This window comes from Lagopus muta, chromosome 1, assembly GCF_023343835.1.
Source record: "Lagopus muta isolate bLagMut1 chromosome 1, bLagMut1 primary, whole genome shotgun sequence".
In the NCBI taxonomy this organism is placed as follows: Eukaryota; Metazoa; Chordata; class Aves; order Galliformes; family Phasianidae; genus Lagopus; species Lagopus muta.
In genome coordinates this window covers 52,105,355-52,122,512 of record NC_064433.1, presented here as the reverse complement: position 1 = coordinate 52,122,512, position 17,158 = coordinate 52,105,355, and the positions used below count along the sequence as shown (strand labels likewise).

Here is a 17,158-nt window from a genome sequence, read left to right as displayed (position 1 = left end):
GTAACATTTCTCCACTGATACAATCTTACCTACAACATGTATATTGTGTGGATCCATTCTTTATGGACAAAAACCTCATAGCTTGCTTTAAGATTTCCTCCCACATTATACATTCATGAAAAAATGGGCTTATAATGGCGATCTGACAGATCTATGCAAACAGACACTTACTTAAACACTGTGTGCCATCAAAATAAGGATCTTAATGTCAGCTGGATTTGATAAAAAGATGGCATACCAATTATGAGTCTCTCCATTATACTTACAAGAAAATGCCTAATATAATGAAGACTTTTCATTCTTAGAGTAACAGCATGCATTTTTTCAAAAGCAAGTTCCTGCTTAGCATGAGTTTCATTCTTTCTACAAGATTTTCAATGTGAAGGCTACTTGCCACAGAGCATGTGAGAAGTTTCACCTCAAGGAAACATTCCTGTGGTAGAAAGGCGATATTCTTTTCAGGCTATATGCAGTAGATGTTCTCTAAGGAAATATCATAGAGGAAAACAGCAAGTGCTTTCATTAGCACATGATGTTACTTGTTTCTGACATAAAAATGGCAGCACGCAGAGAGCACCATGGCATACATGAGGCCAAAGCAAAGAGGCAACCAGCTGTGGCAGAGGATCAGATCTCAGGCCAGAAGGCTTTCAACTCCAACACGAATCCTCACCATTTACCAAGTCCAACTGCCTAATGTGCTTGTTTGAGATGAGGTGGTGCTTCCTCTGCATGGCAGACGATAGGCTCATATGATACATGGCACATAGCACATATCTTTCACCAACAAATGAGTTACTCCTGGTGAAAATGCATCAGTGATAAGCTTCATTTTTTCATGTCACAGAAATAATTCACTTCCCACCAAAACTTAAAGGACTTCATCCCAAATTAGACCAATTCAACATCCAGGATCAGAAATATTTTCTTTGGGATTACTGATACTCAAGAAAAAGCTGAACAAAAAATGTTTTGTGTGTGGAAGGCTATTTAGACTTCGGGAAGAGAATGAATCCCCTCATGCAGACTTCTCTTTTTCATAAGAGAGGGTAAGGTGAGGTGAGAATACATGAGGCTTAAGTAACTCAGTAAATATCATGCTAACACAACAGGAAACTGAGCTGCTTAGATGAAAACTTTTAACTTTCAGATCATCTTTCCTTCTCCCAGGTGTGTGCAGTTAAAATTCACAGCAGAAAATCAGCTCAGCTTAGCCACTGAGAGTTGAAAAATAACACCAGTTAACTACAATCTTGCTATAAAATGCAGCAGTTCCATTTCCTCCTGTGTAGCTGCCCCAGTTCCCACCAGTAGGAAATTTGTTGCAACATTTAGCGCTTTTAAAGTGCGTGAATTAGTTGTTGCCTTTAGCATGGCATAAACAACAACAACAACAACAACAGACGATGATGTAAGGAGGAAAAAGCACTTACTGAGCGTTGTTTGGGATGACCTACATAAAGTACTTCTGGCTTCTCCAGTAATTAGTAATAAAAACCTGACTAATCCCATGTCAATGAAACCTTTATTCTTCCCATGTCATAAAACTTTGTACCATTTGCTACTGGGGCAAATTCAGCCTTCTATTAAACACAGCTGTGCTTAGGACAAAGAGAAGTATAGTGTCTGAGCAAGCCTACCTAACAAGAACTTTGCTGCCAAATAAATAAAATAGACAATCTTATTGCTAAACAGAAGTAATGGCTTACCTTTACTATGAATGATCCCATGAACCAAAAGAATTCCTGGCATGCATAACATGACAATTAGGCATATGCAAACTACAGTTTTGTGTATTCTCAGCTGCAGCTGTGAGCTCTGGGTAGTTCTCTGAATTTCTCTTCTCCAGGTCCCCAACACCCATTCTTGGCAGAGCTGTTTATAGCCCTCCCTTGCACCACAGTGCCTTGACAGGCTGGTCTCACGTTTCCTCAGACTCCTCTTCTTCTATGGCAAGTTCCAAAATGTATTCTATATCAGCCCTGCTTGTAGCCCTACAGTCCTTGTTCAAGTAATTTGACAGCAAACTGCACCTGGAGGCACACATCACTCCTTTTCTCTTCCTGTCCCTGGTACTCCCTCTCAGAACTACTGTCTACAGTAAATCTACTCTTTAAGCCTTTCATGGAATCCTAGAATCCCAAAATGGCTCAGGTTGGAATGGCCCTTAAAGACCCACCCAGCCCACCCAGGCAGTCCAGGACCCCATCCAACCTAGCCTTGAACGCCCTCAGGGATGGGGCACCCACAGCTTCTCTGGGCAGCCTGTGCCAATATCTCACAACAGGATCCTCTGACCTGAATTTTAACCTTTTACAAGTGAAAGTTAATTTTTTTTCCTCCTCCATATTGCCTGGACAGCAGTGAGGTTAATGGATCCCTCTCAGAACAGAGATCACACTGGTTTCTGCTCTTAGCTCTACTGTTTGGTAAAACCTGATCCTAAGCGTTCTGAAAGAAACACAGAATATGCCCATCTTCATCCTGGTCCCTCACTTGCAGTGTACTGCATTGTTCTGTGGCACTGACAAATTTATAATCTGATCAGACATATCCATGCATGTTCCAAAGGAGTCTCCAGAGATCTTAGCCTCCTACTTAGCAAACAAAGCACAACTGAGAGTGCGTGTATTATAGGGGGATTTTTCAGCCCTATAATTTGCATAAATTTTCAGCAGCCTGGCAAAAGACACATTCTTGGCCCCAAGTTCACTCTTGCTAAATGTCAGCTCTTTCTCTGGACTACGGAGTAGTTCCATGAAGAAGTCATCTGAACTTGCACTGTGTGCAACCCCCAATGCTTTTCCCCATGCTTCACTTTAAAAATTGAGAGAAGGAAAAGGGAGACATAAAAGCACGTTGAAAAGAAACATAGTTCACAATTCCCCCATCTAGCAATACTGTAAGCAGCTGAAAGCAGTATAACGGGAAGTTTCAGGCAGCTAGAAGGATGTGCTACCAGCTCAGCATTTAATAATAACAACAGTTTTAATAATAGAAACAACACAGCTGGGCAAGTTAGGATTTCCTGTCAAAACTGCCATAAACCACCTGTTATTACTAGAGAAAGGCTATGACATGACAAAACAGTACCTTTATATGCCAGTCCTACAAATGATGCAGTAGGCAGAAATACTGCAGGAACAAAGTCAGCCTTTGGAACAGCAGGAGTCTGATTTTAAGTTCAGCACCCAATTACTGGCCTGGAAGCTCCCTTTATGTGCCCTTCTTAGACATTCAGAAATCACTAAATTTATTAGTTGAGTGTAAATTATGTGGCACATTGTTGAGTTTAAACTACGTAGCACATCAATCTCCTGCTCTTCTGATGGATATTACTGGATTGCATGCAGAGCCATTTGCTACTATTAAGAATCAGTGGTTTCATACAAAAAAGTAAGTAAGTTAGAAGACATTTAGGAAATACTGATACACCTAAGCAAGTGTTTTCAGGGAGAATAAGAATTTTTATGCTGTCCCTTTGTGCTGCTGAATGAAAAAAATGAAAAAGTGGAGGAAATCTGGAGCAAATCTTCATTATTATCATTTTTTTTTTAACTCTTCTCTAAGGGTAATCTACTCTTTTTCTCCAAAAGTGAGTGAAATCAGTGATAAGACTCCCACTGATCTTGCTCTAGGTTTTGGATCAGGACACAGGCTTCAGTAATGGGGGACACCTCATTCAACCTTCAGATTTAATGCTGTGGCAGAAGCACCTGGTGAGAAGCTGTCTGCAGGAAACGAGTTTTATGAGAATGCTAAAAGGTTGAGTGTGCGTGCCTGTGCTAAAATCAGGCTTACAGTATGTATCTCATAGCACAACTACAGAGATAGCAGGCAGAAGATCACATTGAAGTACTTTAGATGCTGTGATAGGTTCTTTAGAATGATGTGCTGTGCTTTACATTAAAAGCCAATAGAAAACATTTAATTTAGAGGGTTTCCCTAAAATCTTCTCCCTTGCATCAAAGTAAAAAAGGGCTAAGAAGGGGAAATAGCACGGAAGATGCAGAACGGAATGGCTGAGGACCCACTTCATAGGGCACTGGAGTCATTGGCAGTGTTTACAGGAGGATTTGGTTCATAATCTGAATTTCACATTTGAATTCCCATCCAGAATCTGCATACAAGGCAAAGAGGTGAATGTAATACCAGTTTGCAGAGAACAGCCAGCTCTGTGTAATCCCATGTTAGCACACACTGAATGAAGGGGATTCAGAGTGATGCTCTGCAGTGAGGAGCACGTGCCAGGACCCCGTCTGCAGTGTGTCCCTGAAACACACAGCACCTTTCAGCTTCACTATTTCAGTGAAAGGATAAAATATGTATGTACACATAGACATACATATAACTCTTTTTATATAAACAGAAAAATGACTCGAGTCTCTCCGTTTTTGAATGTGTATTTCTTTGCCTCCAATATTTCATTTTCAAAGCTCTATCTGTTCTGTTCGTTCCTATTTGCAACTTTTTGGCAACTTTTTGGAACCTACTAACAGTGCAGCTTGGTGCAGCTGAAGATCAGCGCCCAATTAGATCAGTGCTGTGATGTGTGGGATCCAAAGACTGATTTTAGACATCTAAAAATTCAATGTGTGACACTATACTTCCTTAGGAAACTTAAAAAAAAAAAGAAAAAGAAAAAAAGTACTAATCTATATTAATATATACAGACGTGTATATACAAGCATACATGCATGCACACAGCCACGGAAAGAGTGACAGATTAATGTAATGTCTGATTACCTTTTCAACTAATACCTCTTTACATCTCCCTGACATTGTAAAGAGTCTTTAAAAAGGGAAGATACATAATTTACACTCATTTTAAGGCCGTCTCAGTACTGATGAGAAGTGTAAAGGGGCCTTAGAGTTATGTGTAAAGGGCCTTAGAGCAACAGAATCAGCCCAGTGGTGCCCACTGTCACATTTCTTTTTACATTTTCCAGATATTTGCATTACAAATGAGATTCCTTAATTACAGGTTGCACTCTAAATAAAACATCATTACAAATATTAAACTGCAGAGCTGCAATGGCTGGCATATTGGAACAAGACCTTAAGGGTACATTCTGCCACAGCCAGATTCTGAGTGACAGCCTCCTAACAAGCCACTGCTTCTTCCACAGCAGGGCTCAGTGGATTTAGTGCTTAAGTAATTCTCTCTGATTATAAAACTGGCAGAGGTATTTCAGCATTCTGACCACTGGTTCACAGCACAGAGAAGCATAGCCAAATGAAGGAGCAACTTTTCATAGTACTGTAGTTTGGTTTAGGTTGGAAGGGACCTTAAGGATCACTGAGCTCCAGCCCCAAATGCTTACACTTATACTATGCTTAGCACAATAAAGCCCAGTGTCTTTTGAGGTTGCTAGCTTCAATTTGAAGAAGAAAGAAAAAAATAACAGCTGCAACATAAATAACAATTCCTACCTTAAGCATATTTCTTTTGCAAGAATTACAGCCTTTTTTTTTTAAAAATAAATTCTTAGGAGTCCTAACCCTACATTTGCATCTTGTCAGGCTAAAGGTAGCCCACACCCAGCCCAGAATCCTGTCTCCAGCCATGCTGCCTGGAGAGGAGTACAAAGGCAGTGTGTGTGTATGGTGATGCTTTCTCAGAATATTCCTCCAGTCCTGCACTTGGGTGTAAGAATTTCCTGCATCAAAGCCTAACAGTCCTGACTGATTTTGTTTCCACAATCACTTTTTGAATTCAGGTGTATTTTTAGCAACATTACTTCCTGTTCAAAGCTTCACTGCATCGTGGGTGAAATAGCTTGCTTTGTTTTGAACCTGCTACTTGCTATTTCCACTTCATGTCCCCTAGTCCTTGTTCCATGAGGAATGACAAACAGTGGCTCCCTGCTCACCTTACATGATGCTCTGCGTCTGAACACTGTGCTGCTATACATCATGGGAATGCACTGTATTTTAATAGGACACCTGTGACACTGTGCGTACTACAGCAGAGTGAGAGAGGGGGAGAGAGAAGTTTTCATGATAATCTTGTTCTTAGGGTCTCATAACACCAAAGCCAAAACTTGCTTTTTGTATTCTACAAGAAAAAAAAGGGGAAATTGACAAGTTTTGAGCTGGGCTTACATCAAGGGCAACTGATTAAAAACAACGTATTCTCCTAAGTGACTATTCTTAAGCTATTCAAAGTTAGGTATTTTCTACATCTCATTGTTTTAATAGAAGGCTGTTAACTTTTTGGTGTCTCTTGGCAAGTTAGGACTCGTATGTTTTTGTGCGTCTAGCTCAATCTTTTCCAGTATCCTCCTCTTTTTCTTTTTTTAATTTATAAGAGGAAGAATGAATTACATTTCCTATTCAGACAGAAGCCATACCATACACCATATTGCATTCTACTTGTCTTGAATAAGAAACAGGATTGAAGAGTTAGTCATTTCCAGTGTCTGTCAACCAGATACAAGTTGCGTAAAATGAGCCATTTTAAACTTTTTAACAGCCATTTCCAGCAGTAAGAACTTACATTCAGTGTGCATCGCTCCCCAACAATTTATCATCTGGAATGAAGTGGAAGCAGGGGTGGGCATCCTGGAAAGAACCTAGTGATACTGTCTGGACATGCAGAGATGGGATCAGGGAAGCCAAGGTGCAGACAGAAAGAAACTTGGTAAGGGATGTGTAAAATAACAAGAAGGGACTCTATAGATATATTGGTCAGAAGAGACAGACCAAGGACTGTGTAATCCCCTGAAAAAATGAGAAGAGAGAACTGGCTACAATTCACATCGAAAGGCTAAGGTACACAACAACCTCTTTGCCTGAGTCTTCAGTGGCAGTCAGGTTTCTCATATTTCTCATGTACCTGAACCTCCAGGCAGGAGTCGGGAGAGCAAAATACCTTCCACTGTAAGAGTGAAGGAAGTCTGAGACCACCTCATGAGACTGAGCATGTACAAGTCTATGTGGTTGATGACATGCTTGAGTTTGTTGGAAAGGGTCCAGCGTAGGACCATGAAGATGATCAGAAGTGCTGGAGCACCTCTCCTATGATGAAGGTCTGAAGGAGCTGGGTTTTTTCAGTCTGAGAAGAGAAGGTTCTGGGAAAACTTCAGTTTGGCCTTCCAGTACTTGATGGAAGCTTATAAGCAGGAGAGGAATTGACATTTTGAACAGAAAGCAATAAGATAATGGGGAATGGCTTTGAAGTAAAAGAGGGGAAATTTAGGTTAGATGTTAGGAAGAAATTCTTTACTTAGGGTGGTGAGGTACTGACACAGGCTGTCTAGAGGACCTGTGGATGCCCCATCCCTGGAGGTGTTCAAGGTTCAGTTGGATGGGGCCTTGGGCAGTCTGATCTGGTGGGTGGCAGCCCTACCCACGACAGAGGAGGTGGTACTGGGTGACTTTTAGGGCCCTTCCAACCCAAGCCATTCTATGATTCTATGTTTAAGGACTTACAGAGCTCTGGAAAATACAACAACAAATCTGTGACTGAATTCTTGCTCTTCCAACACACACAACTGCAAATTCAGAATAATTTGAACCTGCATACTTAAAACATGATGAAGATGTGTTTTGTTTTATTGTCTTTATTTTCAGCGTCTCACTCCCCTTTTCCAACCCTCTACTCCATCTACTGTATCCTGACGTCTCTGGCCATCAGCCTCTTAGTGATCTTTTATTACATTCAGTTCACTTGATTCTCTAAAAGCCTCTCACTCTCGCAGAGGATTTTCTTTCTCCGTGTGTTTTCACTCTTGCTGTGCACTTTCTCTCTTTTGTCTGTTTCAGTCTCCTTGAGTTAATGTTTATCTCCAGATTTTTTATCATTTTCCCACCTCTTTCAGAAGACTGAGGGAAGGCTGAATGAGTATCTGGGAAGCCTTGCCTTAGGCTAAAATAGATCCATCCAATCTCTGAGTGCTACTGACAGAAAACTAGGACTGGCATCTCCTGTGGTCACAGGCAAAATGGAGCTTCAATGATGCTACATCGCTAATTATCTCTGAACTGCTAATGCATACATGACAGTGACTTTGCTTTATTGATTTTTATATAGAGAATTTTTAACTTTTTAGATAATTATGTAGTTTTTTTCCTTTAAGATAATATAAAATGATACAGTTTTTTTTTGTATTTCAGCTACATAGTCAAAATTGATACTTGGTCTAGAAATCTCCACAGACCACATCATACACAAGGAGTTCATATGCATCTGTGTATAAGTGTTTCAAATAACAGTTTTTTATACTGGAACTATATGTACTAAGGCACACACATACTTAAGAACATCTGTATGTAAACATCCTTGATTTCAACCATTTTCAAAGGATTTGTTTCATCTGAAAGGTTCTGATTGCAAATTTTATGCAGATACACTTAAGTGCTGCTGTGCTTTGTTAGATTTGGGGCAGAAACAACTCACTAGTCTCACTGCCTATGCGTACCCTGAAGTATTAACTCATTCTACAATTTACAGTACAGCAAAACCTCATAGACCTAACCCAGCAGTCTTGATATTTTCATTTTCTCTTCATTATTTGTGCATTAGTATCTACTAGCCAAAGTCAACATTGTCTTACGCTGAACAAACACAGCAAGAAACAATCCTTTCTCTTGGAAAGTTTTAGGTCTAAGGATGAGATTTGCAGAATTGCCTAATAGAATTAAGAGTCCAAATCCTCATTTTCAATTTGTGAACTTAGCTTTGATGGGGATTAAAAAAAAAAAAAAAGGCAGCCAAAAATACCACCAAAACAAAAACAACAGAGGAAAGGCAAGATTAATATGACAGTTTTATGGGGAAGGGACTGAGGCACAGAGAGATTAAATGATTTGCACAGCATCACTCTTGGAATCTGAGCGTTGACCTCAATTCTCCCGAGTCCCTACCTCCCACAGCCAATTCTCCAGATTTTCACGTACCCTGTGCTATGTATGAAACTCTCTTTACAACTTTCAAGCCCTCAACGTGCCACTTACGTTTTCACTGTTAACATCTGCCTCGCTGGGACAGCCAAAGAGTTCCCGTCTCAGCAAGTTCCCGTCGTATTCCAGGAATGTCAGGTAGAGGTTGCGGAAAAACTCCACGTGCTTGTTTTTCACCCGCAGCTTCTTTGGTGAGTTCCAGTGAATCACCTCAGAAAGAAAAAGAGAAAATGCAGCCTGCTGTTAGAATACAAATTGGCATTTCCCATGGTTTTTGTGCGTTTAGTTTAGAGCCCACTTAAAATCAAAGAACAACCCCAAAACTACATCACAGAATCACAGAATCATACAATCATTACGGTTGGAAAGACCACAAAGATCATCTAGTCCAACCATCTAGTCATGCCTGATACTAGTCTAGACCATGTCTCTCAGTGCCACATCCACATGTTTCTTGAATACCTCCAGGGACAGTGACTTCACCACCTCCCCAGACAGCCCGTGCCTATGCTGCACCACTCATGAGAAGAAATTGTTCCTAATATCCAAATTGAACCTCCCCTGGCACAACTTTAAGCCATTCCTTCTCATCCTATCACTGTTACCTAGGAGAAGAGGCCAACCCACATCTCGCTACAACCTCCTTTCACGTCACTATAGAGAGCAAAAAGATCTCCCCTGAGCCTCCTCTTCACCAGACTGAAAAATCCCAGTTCCTTCAGCCACAATGTCATTTCAGCATAAAGGCTTTACTACATTTTGATGATTCTCTTTTGAGCTCTCCATATGACAACCTGTACAAATGAGTTGGGGTACAGTATAGGTTATGATGCAGCATGGCATGAACTCTGTCACAGGTCTACCACAAACCTGGTAGAGAGGAAAGAGACTCTCTGAACAGGGACACGTGGATTTTGGTATTAAATATTAATCTCAGATTTCCATATGACTAACTGATTCACTGTTTCAGGTCAGGTAAGCTCTTCTGTCATTAGATACTGAGGAGAAAAAGCCTCAGATGAATTCCTGCATGCATGTACATCCTTCAAAAAGGACTGAATCTAATCTGATTTCCTTCTCGCCACTGCTTGATTTAAACAAGGCTGATCTCAGTTGCATCATATAATATAGTGGTGCAGTACAATGCTTCACCCTTGGAATTCCTATTTCCAGCATGTATTTAAGCTCTTTTAATGGGAGATGACACTCACACTGGCCTAGTTTTAACTCTAATGCTGACATAAAGGCTTCAATTCCCATTTACAACCAGGCGACTTTGCAGCGCGCTCTGACAATGCGAACAAAAATGGGACCCTAAGGAAAAACTATGAAGGAGCCAAAAGTACCTTGAAGGAATGTTTTCATTTTATAGAGGCTGTATTTTAGGCATAAGGGAAAAAAAAACCCAACAAAACACAACAAACAAAACCCACAAAAAAAACCCCAACAACCAACCAAGCAAGTGCTTTGTATTCAGTTTTATTCCTATGACTTCTAAAGAGATTAAAAAAACCCATCTCCCTCGGGAACATTTCCAAGTGAGGAGTTCCGGAGGTTCTCTGAACGCATTAAGTTAATTGCATGGAGGCACCGCATCACTCACACAGCCACAGAGCCGCGGGGTGGTCAGCTCTGCTCTGTGCATCGCAGCTGTGGGAGGCAGTGGGCACAGAAGCACAGAGCAGCCCCGAGCAGGTGAGCATGCTCCCCTCAGTGTCAGCAAAACAGCTCGGCAGGAGCAGGGAGCCCTCTTAAAACACTCTCTCTGCTTCTGAACGAGTGATCCGCAGGAGGAAAGAACAGGACGTCACCTGAATTCTGCCTGCACTGACTTCAGCAAATAAGACAGCCTCTCTACCGAGTATTTGTAACACAAAGAAAACCAACTCACAGCGCTCTCCTCTATACAGCCAACACAAATGAAAATTTTTCCCAATGCAGAAAGCTTTATCCCTTCCCACGATTTCACTACTGAAGCTATTAGGATGCAATACATACAGTAACAGAAAGGAAATGATAGGGAAACAACACTGTTGCAGAAACAGGCACATCAATTTATTCTATTATAGGAACATGTTCAATCAAGATCATGATCATAGAATCACAGAATAATTAAGGTTGGAATAGATCTCTAAGATCATGTAGTCCAATCATCCACCTACCACCAATGCATCAACATGTAAATATGGACAAAATATACTTGGTATAGATATATTTCTCAGGTAATGCTATGTTCTTTGCTACTTTTACATTTGTATGTACACTCAAAATTGTACCTTAATTGTCAACTTTCTGCTGCAATGTTTGTGAACAATACAGAAACGAAAGGAGCTTTAACTAGCATGCTGGGATAAGGCATAAAGTCATGGTGACATGTTCAAAACCTCTCTTCTTTGAAAAGAACGTTAAATATTCAATATTTAAATGCAGCAAAACACACACAACGTATGCAAAAAATCTCAGTGATTGAACCCTACTTCGGGGAAACAGGCAAATGTAAGCATAGGACCGAATGAACCTATAGCCCGTAACCTATATGGGCTGCTAGACAGTTTTGCACAGTAGTAGGATTTACTTTTTCAAACAAACCTTGAAAGGAAATTGTCAGTCTGCTGGTAACTTGCACCTCTTCAGGATTGGATCAAATAACACTGAAAAGCTAGAAAATGAACTAAAATGCTTGCTAAGATCATTTTTGGTCTATTCCCCCTTTTAAACTTACAGTTTATAAGAGTTTTCTTTGGGTTGTCTTCATGAGCACCCTGTGGCCCTGTTGAGCTCTCCAACCACTCTCACCAGAGATTGAGAGCACAGAAAGAGCTAATGATGATAAACTCAATAAGTAAATAGGTCACTCTGAAAAGTAACACCTCCTATTTAATTCCATGGAAACTACAACGGGTACAAAGAGCACAATAACACTATTTGATAGAACATATTCTCAGTTACAAAACACTAGTTTTCAACAGCCACACAATTAGCTATGCATTTTCACCGGCGATGAACAAGAGCCTGCATGCCTCGCTTGTAACAATCTGCACAAGTGGAGGTGACCCGCTGTCACTGCTGCCACTGTTGAAATGCACCACTCACCCCTCACTGTGCTCTCATGCACTGTTTGATCTCCATAAACATTCAGCAAGCATTGATGAACATCAGTGGGTGCCACTTTTTCCCCATGGAGGGATTCAGTGATACACCTTTGCTCCGTATGGATTTCCCTGTCAGACACCATTCTGTCAGACTGCCCCTCAGCTGCCATCTGTCAAATGGCAACAAAACATAACGGAATATTGTTGGAAAAGTTCAGCCTCTACTGCCATACCACCAACATCTGCATCTGGAATTGTGGGCCAACATCAAAACATAGGAGGGATTACTTTCGGAGCAGCTCCCCAGTGCTGCACACATTTCCCATCACTATGTACCATGTCAAATCATAGCCAAGTTCCAGTGTTGATGACTCTACCAAGTTGCGTGGGGGATGATGTCAAAGCCAGACAATCACAGTTGTCAGTGCAGAGTCTGTTCGCTGCTCTGCTTCCAAGTCTGTTGCGTGTGCAAAATCTGCTAAGTGTCAGGGGCCTAGCTGGTGGTTCAGATCTGATCAGATTTGAAAAGTGTCAGGATGTCACATGTGTACAGATGTCAGGGGAGCTTGGAGTGAACTGAAGGAAGCTGAATGGAGCTGATGACTGCCCAGAAAAGCAGATTTTTTAATCAAGAAAGACAGAATATGTCAATGCAGCTAAAGAACATGAAGGAACTATGCAACCATCTGGATGACCTGAGGTAGAAAAACCAGAAAACAAGTTTAGTAAAAGAGCAGGCTACTACTCAAATGTAATCTGATTAGAGAAACATTATGTCTTATATGAAAGCAAAAAAAGAACAGCAGGTTCCAGAAGGTAATAATATTCTTAGCTATTGATATATAATAATACATTTGAAGGCCGTGTCCTCTTTTTTTTTTTTTTTTCTGTCAGCTCACAAAATAACCTTGAGCTCTATCTGTAGCTGTCAGGTTTGGTCCACCATACAATCAGCCACACCACAAGTTGTACAGGCCAAGACATCCTTGGTTGGGCTGTCACAGGCATCAGTGACACGATAAAGACAACAGCCTGCTCAGGTAAAGCTGAGGTCGTTACGTTAGAAACTTTACAGCAGGAAACAGTGAATTGATTGAAGAAAAAAAAATCAGTTTGAAAGAGACTATGGGGAAATCAGAAGAAAAAGAATCGAACTAGGAATCCACTTTATTTGCAGACAGAGTAAGTGTTATCCCAACATTAAAAAGAGAAAGTGAATCTAGAAACTAAAAATCTCATTACTACAACATCCCCTTTCTAAGACCAAATAACACAGTAATGCTGCATTTATTTCTTCTTCTGTTTTCCCTCTTAGTTTCCAAGCTATTCCAAACCTCTGTTGGCTTACAGAGAAAACTGCACCTGGAACATGTGAAATGCCCCTGCCACTATCTGGCTGGACAATTCAAGCACTGCGCTAGCCCTCAGGCTGTCCTGCGCATCCTTCCTACCCTGATCAAGGCCTCTAGTAACTAAGAAAAATACACTCTTTAATCTTCATTTAGCTATTTAAGTACTGAGAGATCAGACGTTAAAGTTCCACTTCTATTTAACAGTTGGTTAGTTGTCATTAAGCAACTTGGCACTATCTACATTTCCACTCATATAATACTAGTTAATCAACAACTGTTACCATTCACTGATTTCACTTAGCCAGTCTCTGGAATACTTCCATCCATTTGTTACCTAGTGAAAAACACAAAGCTGAACTGGTAGTTCCCATTTATTACCAGGTTCTGATTCAAAGCATTCATATGATGATGCAATTGCTGTCTCATAGACTGCCAGTGGGATCTGAGATGGAAAATAACTGGGGGTGGTATGCAATGACAGAGTACAGGAGAAGGCTCCAAGGTCAGTTATCTGCACTGAAATATACTGAAAAAAGAAATCCCAGCAAAAATTCCTTACTCTCCAGACACATTATTCTCTTCGGAGACATCAAACTTTTCCAATCTGACATTCAAAGCACTAGACTATAAGCCTCAATGTAACATTATTTCTATAATGTTCTTTATCCATTTTTCCCTCATAGCATCGTCTATCTACAAAAGAAATATTTGGCCAAACATTTCCTTAATCACAATCCCTTTCATTTTTTTATCCAAAGACAGATCTTGATACTCTTCTTCAGCTCTTAGGACACCAGAGAACACAAGATATCCTTCTCTGCCCTTCCCCAGCTTTGTACCTACCTTCCAGGCTGAAGGGGGAAAAGAAAGAATAAATTAAGCCTAAATTTAAGCCTGAAGAGGTTTATTTTTGCAAAGTGCTGAACAGATATTAATTAAGCCCACAAGCACATCGCTATTTAGGTAAATAAGTAAAAGAGATTTCTGTAGACGGATGGCTTTCCTACTCAAAAACTAGATTCTTTTTTTAGGCAGCCAGACAGTTCCCACTGAAATCAACAGAAGTGATAAGCAATTCTGCATAGTACAGACACTTATATATGTCATTGTAATATTGTCTCAATAGGTTTTTGTTTCAGGTACACACTGTTGAAAAGTTTTGTTTGAATGTGCCCCAAGCCACACTGCAAACAAGCAATACCTATTAAACCAACGCCTGGAGTAGAGATGCCTGGAAATGTTAAAATGTGTTTTTATCAGAAATTAACATTGTATTTTAAAAAAAACACAAAAAAACAAACAAAAAAAACACACGCACACAAAAATTCCAACATAATATTTCCAGAAAGTGTCAAATGCTTCACAGAAATGTCATCAGTGAGGTTTCAGAGGTTTCCAAAGTGACATATCCAAAGTACAGAAAAAGAAGAGACTCATTTTTGAGCAGCAACCCAGAGATGTAGGCACTGTTTTCAGATGTGGGATTCAAATCCCTGTCCTGCCTGATTTGCTTTCCATGGTCCCAGGGATTACTTTTTGCCTCCTGGCTTTCTGCCTAAGCTGCCTGAGAAGCACTGTCCTTGCATTATAGTTTTCAGAATTCTCAGTTTGTCCTCAAAGAGTTTGCAGCTCTCCCTTCAACGCCTGTAACAACGCTTAATAAGAGGCCTCCTGACTGCAGCAACACCTTAAACGTACTTCCACAGTATGCCAGTGCTCCTTGTTTGGCAGAGCAGAATCACCCTACTGACTACAGTGTTCATACAAAGGATGGCTATTTACCCCTCTTGGCCCTTTGCTCCTCTCAGTGTAGCTCTTTCTTGGCTGGCATTAAAAGGTGCAAGACAGCAGAATGCCAGAGCTGCTGCAGATCAGTGCTGAGGTGCTTGGACAGCATGGGGGGTGGCTCAGAGACTGGAACATAGGGAGGTGCAATAGGTCATGTTTGAGGCAGATCAGAAGTGATGTATTTGGGTTATGGACAAGAAACTGTGTAAAGTTTTGTAGGCAATGTAAAAAAGTTGCTCTAGTACAGCATATGTACCCAGGAAAGGCACAGTAAATCATATGAAATACTTTCAGAGAGGGGCATTTATGAGGTTAATTTTATATCTACCTGCTAATTCGTTATCAGTTGTGTTTAAAACTGTCTTCAAAAGCAATCAACAGGATTTAAAGCACTTACCTATCTTGTGGGGAGTAAATTCTAATAATTTAATATACTCCCAGCCTCCAATTTTTGTGATTGCGAATTACCCCGTTATGTGTGTGTATCTGCATCTGTATCCTTGACAACCAGACTTGATGACTGACTCATTCAATGAGGTCATGATTCATTGTCAGAGGCATCACAATTCATTACCGTCTTTCATAGGATTTTTCTTGCTATTTGGTTTGTGCCAAATCACAGTAATTGAGATTTCCTTACAGACAGGAAAAAACTATTAATCAAAAAGGAAAGCAAAGATGGGCCAATCCAGAAAAAGTAATGCATAAATGAAACTCAGTTCCGGACAGATCGCTGCTGTCCAGCCGTGCACGTGTTTGTCCATTGGCACTGTGGGCTACTGCAGACCAAGTGAGGAGCTGAGATAAACGAGGTAACATTGACAGTGGATGCCTACACGTATCTTTTGGCCAGTCTTCAATAGCAACTCTGAAGTCTTTCTCCCAGGGCATAACAAATGCCATGCAAAACCAGACATCTCTGACCTTCAGAGACTGAAGCTGGCTTGCATGGCAAGAAGAATTAAATGACAACTGCTTCTTCTTAACCTCCTCTTGTTTTCTATTCATACAGTCATAGAATGATTTGGGTTAGAAGGGCCATCGAAGATCATCTAGTTCCAATCCCCTGCTGTGGGGAGGGTTGCCACACACTGAAGCAAAGCAACTTCAAACGGGTGCCTGCCCTCAGAGAGAAGAAAGGAACGTTTCTAATGCATAATTCCTTTTTTTTTCATATAAGTTGTGGTTCTTTATGTGAGAGACAGAAGAACAAAGCCCATAGATTTCAGCCTGTTTGTATATAGTACACTGTCTAGAACTATACAGTGTGACAAAGGAGGTAAAGAAGCATTTAGACAAACAAAAATACTAAAGTGATCTGATTTTAATGTTGATTTAGATGGATTTTAAATTAGTCATTGCTAACAATGCAAAACTTGATTAGCAATTTCTGTTCCTCTTATGCCTCCTCTGAAAGACTTCCACATGCAAGTTCTCCCAGATTTGTATATGCTGCCGAACTGCAGCAAGAAAGTAGAGTTCAGCAGTAGTCAAACATCTGACCTTCACGAACATAAGAGAATTTAAAAAAAAAAGTTAAAATTGATACTGATTCAGCTTAATGAAGACTATTTTAAAAGAAAGAAAAAAAAATGACTGGAATTCTCTTTATATACTATGAAATATTCAAGTGCTTCATAGACCTCTACAAAGCATGCTGGCCAGCCTGGTTTGTGTAGCAGCAAGGAAGAGTGTGCGCACTTGAAGAGCCAGCCCTGGGGGTCCAAGTTTATTTAACACAATGCTGTGTGCAGAAGAAGACAAATCCTTGAATCCCATGGGCTTTGAGAACAGATGGAATTGAATGAGTGCCTTTTCAGTCTGACATGAGGAATAGGGCCTGATCTGATTGAAGAATACTTGACTGGGCCAGTTTTGCCTTAGAATACAAACCTCTCCCTGCATTTCCGTCTTTCCTACACTATTCTTCTTAATCCTCAAGTACAAACTTTACAATCTGTCTTTCTCTCTCTCTCCCTCTGGAGGTTTTTCCTACCTTGTTTTCAACTCCAGACTTACCGT

The 17,158-nt window shown here is 40.5% G+C and overlaps 1 protein-coding gene across 2 annotated transcripts in view; it reads right to left on the bottom strand.

Annotated features, from left to right (window-relative positions):
- Nucleotides 1-17,158, bottom strand: part of LARGE1 (LARGE xylosyl- and glucuronyltransferase 1) — a 279,750-nt gene that overhangs the window by 25,836 nt on the left and 236,756 nt on the right. For both annotated transcript variants that reach the window (XM_048933508.1, XM_048933516.1), the window contains one exon: nt 8,959-9,114. In XM_048933508.1, the coding sequence (XP_048789465.1) occupies nt 8,959-9,114 (156 nt within the window). The remainder of the gene's footprint in view (nt 1-8,958; nt 9,115-17,158) is intronic.